At 42.6% G+C, this 8,225-nt stretch overlaps 1 protein-coding gene across 1 annotated transcript; it reads left to right on the top strand.

Annotated features, from left to right (window-relative positions):
* Positions 1-6,153, top strand: LOC139388690 (caudal type homeobox 1 b). The gene is made up of 3 exons (XM_071135519.1): positions 1-418; positions 5,649-5,797; positions 5,971-6,153. The coding sequence occupies exons 1-3, from the start codon at positions 1-3 to the stop codon at positions 6,151-6,153; spliced, it is 750 nt and encodes a 249-aa protein (XP_070991620.1).
* The last annotated feature ends 2,072 nt before the right edge of the window (positions 6,154-8,225 follow it).

Raw genomic sequence — 8,225 nt, 5'->3', positions numbered from 1 at the left:
ATGTATGTGAGTTATCTTTTGGAGAAGGACACCAGCATGTACCCAAATTCAGTGCGACATCCCAGCCTAAACTTGAACCATCAGAACTTTGTTCCCGCACCTCCGCAGTATTCGGATTTCAGCGGATACCATCAAGTTCCTGGGATTAACAATGACCCCCACCACAGCCAGACTGGGGCCTGGAACCCCGTTTACGCACCGCCGACCCGGGAAGACTGGTCGCCCTATGGGCCAGGTACAGGACCGTCCACATCGAATCCGGGAGCAATTGGCTATAGCCCCCCAGAGTTCTCTCCAGTCCCACAACCCGGGCTTCTCCCGTCGTCTATCAACTCATCTGTAGGTCAGCTCTCTCCCATTTCTCAGCGCAGAAACCCTTATGATTGGATGAGGCGGAGCGCGCCACCGGCAAATTTAGGTAGGTTATTTCATACATCTTTGTAATCAAGGAGTGTATAATGTTGTTGTCCATAAGACCATAGAAAATAAAGCGTAAATGATAAAATATGTATTAAATTAAACGTACCTGTAGCAAAGCACACACTTATATGAAATAATGTGTCAAATTCAGTGTCTTTGGTCCATTTTTTCTGAAACCACAGATACTGAAATATTGTAGGCTATACGCAGTCTTGAGAGGAAAAAGCTCAACCAGAACAACTGCGCTTCCAAATGCGTGCACCTGTTCACTGAATTCAGAGACGAATTCATGATTCAACTCAGAAAGAAGGAATACCAGGTTACCTGGCTGTCGCTTGGTTGTTCATAGCTGATTCATTCGTTAGTATTTGTTCAATCCCATCAAGGTATTTGACATTGCATATTGTTTACTGACATAAACGTTATCTTGCGCGGCCATCAGCCTAGTTGGTCCTCTCATGCTCACTATTATTTTGTGAACTCATGAATCACACCTCACATGCCGTCATAAATTAGTGGTATTATCTCGTGAGTTTTATGGTTATAATATGGCATATGTAATGTATTTACAAGTTGAGGGTAAACCAGGGTATGCAATTTAATTGCATTACATTAAGTGTTCAATGATTATGCTTATGATTATAATTGCCTATCATCGTGCAGTAAAAAGTAATTGGCTAGTATAGCTTATAACAGTCATAATATAGTCTAGGCTATATATATGAATTTATTACCATATTTATGATCATCTTCGAATTCATCTTTGATTTTGTCTGGTGTAGCTTATAGACTTCACAATTCTGTTATTATGTTCCTCCTATTATGTGAGCAATCCCTCGTCCCCCGATACATGTTACAGGATTGTTTCATAATATCAATAAGAATTCTCTAGTCAGTTGAGACGGCTTAACCTGGAAGTGATCAGATGAAAGAAACCGTCTGGGGTTTTGAAGATCTTGTTATGCAAATTAGGCCGTTGGTTGTCGTCTTGTATGTCGTAGGGCTCTAGAATGGTTCGCTATGTTGTAATTCTTTGTTAGCCATTATGTCTCTTGGCAGGAGTTCTTGTTGTCGATTTACTTTGATGTCGCTCGCTTTGTTCACGCTTGTCCTACACTAGACCTTCCTTATGCGTCATAATGGCCTGCTGATATAATACGTTGACATCATATGACATGACATTTATGAAAATACATATTTTACTGAATTCAATTGAATGGGCATGGAAGCACATTGGTGTACTGTTCCTACAGATTTATTAACTCACTTGCTGTATATGCCTGTATTTAAGTTTGATCCTCTACGCCCTCATACTCAACTCTGGGGTCTTCAACTCAGTTCCACTGCTCTAAGGCAGGGATGTCAAACTCATTCCACTGAGGGCCTAGTGTCAGCTGTTTTTTTTTCTCTCCCTTTCAATCAAGACCTAGACAACCAGGTGAGGGGAGTTCCTTACTAATCAGTGACCTTATTTCATCAATCAAGTACAAGGGAGGAGCGAAAACCTGCAGACACTTGGCCCTCCGTGGAATGAGTTTGACACCTGCTCTAAGGCCTCTATCTGAGATCCTCAAAAGGCCTACACATGTCCCAACATCTTGGTTTTATTGACATTTTGGACATAAGTATGTCATCAGTTCAAGCAAGCAGGCCTATATCACAGGAGCCTACACACCAGCTCCTCCAGGTCTCACCGATGATCTCTAAATAACTGGTACTGAATTTGCAGGCATGCAGTTTGAAGGCATGTGAATCCTAGACCAAACTGGCCACCCTAGTGCCAAAGAGTGAGATGGCTATACGGTGCAATCGAAAAGTATTCAGACCCCTTGACTTTTTCCACATTTTGTTACATTACAGCCTTATTCTAAAATAGATTAAATATTTTTTCCTCATCAATCTAATACCCCATAATGTTAAAGCAAAAACTGGTTTTTAGAAATGTTTGCAAATGTATACATTTTGTTGTTGTTGAAGTATCACATTTACATAAGTATTCAGACCCTTTACTCGGTACATTGTTGAAGCACCGTTGGCAGCGATTACAGCCTTTAATATTATTGGGTATGATGCTACAAGCTTGGCACACCTGTATTTGGGGAGTTTCTCCCGTTCTTCTCTGAAGATCCTCTCAAGCTCTGTCAGGTTGGATGGGGAGCGTCACTGCACAGCTATTTTCTGGTCTGGCTGGGCCACTCAAGGACATTCAGAGACTTGTCCGGAAGCCACTCCTGCAGTGTCTTGACTGTGTGATGAGGGTCAGGGGTGGCAGGGTAGCCTAGTGGTTAGAGTATTGGACTAGTAACCGGAAGGTTGCAAGTTCAAATCCCCCCACCGACAAGGTACAAATCTGTCATTCCGCCCCTGAACAGGCAGTTAACCCACTAGGCCGTCATTGAAAATAAGAAGTTGTTCTTAACTGACTTGCCTAGTTAAATAAAGGTTAAAAAATACATTTTAAAAATTGTCCTGTTGGAAGGTAAACATCTACCCCAATCTTAGGGCTTGAGAGCTTTGGAGTAGGTTTTCATCAAGGATCTCTCTGTACTTTGCTCCGTTCATCTTTTTCTCGATCCTGACTTGTCTCCCAGTCCCTGCCGCTGAAAAACATTCCCACAGCATGATGCTGCCACCACCGTGCTTCACCGTAGGGATGGTGCCAGGTTTCCTCCAGATGTGACACTTGGCATTCAGGCCATAGAGTTCAATCTTGGTTTCATCCGACCAGAGAATCTTGTTTCTCATGGTCTGAGAGTCCTTTAGGTGCCTTTTGGCAAACTCCAAGCGGGCTGTCATGTGCCTTTTACTGATGTGTAGCTTCCGTCTGGCCACTCTACCGTAAAGGCCTGATTGGTGGAGTGCTGCAGAGATGGCTGTCCTTCTGCAAGGTTTTCCCATATACACAAAGGAACTCTGGAGCTCTGTCAGAGTGACCATCGGGTTCTTGGTCACCTCCCTGACCAAGGCCCTTCTCCCCTGATTGCTCAGTTTGGCCGGGCGGCCAGCTCTGGGAAGAGTCTTGGTGGTTCCAAACTTCTTCCATTTAATAATTATGGAGGCCACTGTGTTCTTGGGGACCTTCAATGCTGCAGAAATGTTATGGTACCCTTCCCCAGATCTGTGCCTACGGACAATCCCTTTGACCTCATGGCTTGGTTTTTGCTCTGACACGCACTGTCAACTGTTGGACCTTATATAGACAGGTGTGTTTCCAAATCGTGTCCAATCAATTGAAGTTACCAATCAAATTGTAGAAACATCTCAAGGATGATTAATGGAAACAGGATGCACCTGAGCAAAGGGTCTCATAGCAAAGGGTCTGAATAAGGTATCTTTTTACATTTTTTATACATTTATTGAAAATTCAAAAATGTTTTTTGTTTTGTCATCATGTGATATTGTGTTAGATTGACAAGGAAAACAAATAGTGAATATATTTTTTGAATAAGGCTATAACGTAACAAAATGTGAAAAAAGTCAAGGGGTCTTAATACTTTCCGAATGCACTGTAAAAAGCTTTTCTCTTTGTATAGAAAACCTACCAGAAATCAAGTTGTTGTCAGTGCCTGGGACCACTTATGATTAACAGAGGCAGCAGGAGCACAGACTTGCGGCTGCCATAAATGTCCATTTCACTGCACCTAATGGGCCCGGGCCGGTTCAAAAATACATGTTTAACCCACATGTATCGTTCCAGTTCATGCGGTTATCAGGTTGTCCCAGACGAGGAGTTTTATGGTCCATGTTAGCGATTAACTCTAGACAAGAGCCATGCCACTTTATCATATCAGCCAGCTGACCATTCATTCTCATGAACGTCTCATTAACCTCCACCACTAAACCATTTTATCATATCAGCCAGCTGACCATTCATTCTCATGAACGTCTCATTAACCTCCACCACTAAACCATTTTATCATATCAGCCAGCTGACCATTCATTCTCATGAACGTCTCATTAACCTCCACCGCTAAACCATTTTATCATATCAGCCAGCTGACCATTCATTCTCATGAACGTCTCATTAACCTCCACCGCTAAACCATTTAATCTTAGCAGCCATCAGTGACATCGGTACACAAGTGCAGTGCTGCAGATTGTGTGTCAACCGCATTCTCTACTTATACAAAGTAAACATTCACACTTCTTAAAACTTTTCACGTTTGGATTCACGTCATGGGTTCTTGAATGCTCTGATATTTTTGTTGATGGTTCCAGCAAGGGAGACTATTGTTGAATATTTCCGGGTCCTCTACATGAATTATTACATATATTTTTTGGATGCTTTGACACCTGCCATTCAGATTAAATGCTTATGTGCAGTCTCAGTTTGCCCCTTGGAAGCCTCGTGACGCAAACCCTGTTGTCGCTAGTGATGGGAGCCACTCCAATCAGTACAGTGTTTCATTAACGCAGTATGGAGATTGTATGGGTCAATACCCCCGTAGACATGCACCATGCACCTCAGACGCCGTCCGCTTGGGAGTGGTCCGTCTGTGTCAACATGGTAATTAGAAAACAACGGTCATCAGAGAAGAGGTAGCTATTATGAATCAGGAGGTGAAGAGAATCAATTAGGGGTCGATGGGAGCATGAGGGTGTGTTCTGTGTTTCAACAGCCTAATGGTCTGGATAACTCTCTGGTCATCAGGCCGGGCCTGGCGCCTTTACAGGCAGGCCCCTCCCCCTCTCAGCTCACACATTTTAATCTTTAACTTGGTTGCTGCTGCTGCACTTAGGTCCCTCGTTCACTATGGACAGAATGAAGTGACTTTTGATTTACGGTACCTAATTAAAAAGACAAGCTGATCTCAGAGCTTTGCTAGTTCATCTGTGTGTGTTTTAGTGAGAGGTTTCATGTATGAAATGAAGCAGAAACCACATTTTCACAGATGTCTGTCTCCTCTTTATTTACTCATCTAATATCGGTTATTTACGGCATGTAAGTTAATGTGAAATCTGATTGTAGCATTAACCCAGTCGTCCTCCCATTATGACCAATGCAGGTGAAGCCCTACTGAGAATCACATCTCAATCTTATGCAAATGTCTGTTCAGTTAGTTTTTGCTACAGATTTGAATGGCAAACAATATGGACAGGGTAGACATTCTATTAACATAACGTCTGTTAAAGTTCAAATAAACATAGAAGTCGTTTTTTAAAATAATCTCTACGTTACACACACAATATGAAGGTTGAATGATGACCATACTATAACTCTGTTGCAGGTGGTAAGACACGAACGAAAGACAAGTACCGGGTGGTGTACACAGATCACCAGCGCTTGGAGCTGGAGAAGGAGTTTCACTATAGCCGCTACATTACCATCAGGAGGAAAGCAGAGTTGGCCACCTCTCTCTGCCTCTCAGAACGACAGGTCAGACAACACCACAGCAGGCAGTCTCTCTCCCTCTCTCTCTCTCTCTCTCTCTCTCTCTCTCTCTCTCTCCCTCTTCTCTCCCTCTCTCTCTCTCTCTCTCTCTCTCTCTCCCTCCCTTTTAGTAGACTATCCACAGAGCACTTATCTCCAATCTTTTGTTTATTCCACAGGTGAAAATCTGGTTTCAGAATCGGCGTGCCAAAGAGAGGAAAGTGAACAAGAAGAAGATGCAACAGCCTCAGGCAGCGTCCACAACAACACCTACTCCACCCAGCAATGTTGCCATGGTGACCAGCAGCAGTGGCGGCCTAGTGTCGTCATCCCTACAAATGACTATCAAAGAAGAATACTGAGGACGAAGGTCTGACGTGAAGAAAATAAGAAGATTTTGGGCCCTATCTAACCTGCAATAGAGACCCCAGTCAACAGCTTGAGTAACATGGGGATAAGGCACATGCAGGGGTCAACACCTACAGAGAAAAAAATATATGTAAAAGACTGGCTGCTGTTTCCTGCGCTTTTGTTTTTGGAAAAGGACAAGACAGACCAACACGGACGTTGGCTGTGTGCAATAGATGACGTGCTGGGGGTTTCGACGAACGGTGGTGATTCCACGTGGAATCATCGGGAAATGGATAGAAAATGAAGGCCCATGTTCTGTGGTCAGAGGCGGTAGGACAGCCACCCGCTGTGCACATGTTCATGTTGGTCCGTCTTGTGAAAGAGAGACAAAGAACTGAGAAAGAGAAAAGCTATAAATATATATAAATATTAAACTGTTGTCTTTTACTGTTATCATGGCTTCTATTGTTTCTTCTGCTGATACTGGAAATACCTGGAAATGGTTCTGATCCCACGCAATAATAATAATAATACGTGTATATTTTCAAAGTAATTTGTATTAAAAGCTTTATTGTAACATCTTGAGCTCATTCTTTATAGTAGGGAATTGGAAGATTGTTGGAGCGCATCTTCAATCTAAATATATTTTCCTAAAACGTTTTACAACGTGACCATCTGTCACACATTTAGGATGACATCATTTAAAATCATCTACAACGTGACCATCTGTCACACATTTAGGATGACATCATTTAAAATCATCTACAACGTGACCATCTGTCACACATTTAGGATGACATCATTTAAAATCATCTACAACGTGACCATCTGTCACACATTTAGGATGACATCATTTTAAAATCATCTACAACGTGACCATCTGTCACACATTTAGGATGACATCATTTTAAAATCATCTACAACGTGACCATCTGTCACACATTTAGGATTACATCATTTAAAATCATCTACAACGTGACCATCTGTCACACATTTAGGATGACATCATTTAAAATCATCTACAACGTGACCATCTGTCACACATTTAGGATGACATCATTTAAAATCATCTACAACGTGACCATCTGTCACACATTTAGGATGACATCATTTAAAATCATCTACAACGTGACCATCTGTCACACATTTAGGATGACATCATTTAAAATCATCTACAACGTGACCATCTGTCACACATTTAGGATGACATCATTTAAAATCATCTACAACGTGAAATTATACTTTCATGTTTTACAAGGCTAAGTCAGTTTGACCATAAGCTAACTGCTCACTACATATGCTTTTTAGAGGCACTAAAGTGACAACTGTGAACATACAGGAATTGCTGGGATTAACATCGTTGAAGAAATATGATTTCATCTCGGAATCAATATAATTTGAGAACGTTAAAGAAAAGTATGTACGTAATCATTGTGTTTGGTCTTGTATGTATTATTTTGTATCATCGTGGTGTGGGGCTTTGAAAATCATCAGGTTAGAGGAGACATTAAAAAGTGGTGCAGTGAATGAACGTGACAATGAGACAGTCAGGGCCAGAGACAATGAGACAGACAGGGCCAGAGACAATGAGACAGACAGGGCCAGAGACAATGAGACAGTCAGGGCCAGAGACAATGGGACAGACAGGGCCAGAGACAATGAGACAGACAGGGCCAGAGACAATGAGACAGACAGGGCCAGAGACAATGGGACAGACAGGGCCAGAGACAATGAGACAGACAGGGCCAGAGACAATGAGACAGACAGGGCCAGAGACAATGAGACAGACAGGGCCAGAGACAATGGGACAGACAGGGCCAGAGACAATGAGACAGACAGGGCCAGAGACAATGAGACAGACAGGACCAGAGACAATGAGACAGACAGGGCCAGAGACACCTCACCTAGAAGCCATGACTGTTTGCACAGTAAAAGTGAGTGGCGGGATAAGGAGCGATAAGGAGTGGCTTCAGGAGAATTGAGCAGTTTTAATATCATGTCTATCCTTCTACCTGTTATAACAGCCCTGTGACAGAATGTTCACCTCTCTACCAGTTATAACAGCCCCGTGACATCATGTCTA

The sequence above is a fragment of the Oncorhynchus clarkii genome, chromosome 29 (assembly GCF_045791955.1).
Source record: "Oncorhynchus clarkii lewisi isolate Uvic-CL-2024 chromosome 29, UVic_Ocla_1.0, whole genome shotgun sequence".
Taxonomy (NCBI): domain Eukaryota; kingdom Metazoa; phylum Chordata; class Actinopteri; order Salmoniformes; family Salmonidae; genus Oncorhynchus; species Oncorhynchus clarkii.
This window is presented reverse-complemented; position numbering and strand designations above follow the sequence as displayed.

Coding starts and splice junctions, on each gene's coding strand:
- LOC139388690 (XM_071135519.1), top strand. CDS start 1: ATGTATGTGAGTTATCTTTTGGAGAAGGACACCAGCATGTACCCAAAT. Junction 419..5,648: donor CGCGCCACCGGCAAATTTAG/GTAGGTTATTTC, acceptor ACTCTGTTGCAG/GTGGTAAGACACGAACGAAA. Junction 5,798..5,970: donor TCTGCCTCTCAGAACGACAG/GTCAGACAACAC, acceptor TTTATTCCACAG/GTGAAAATCTGGTTTCAGAA.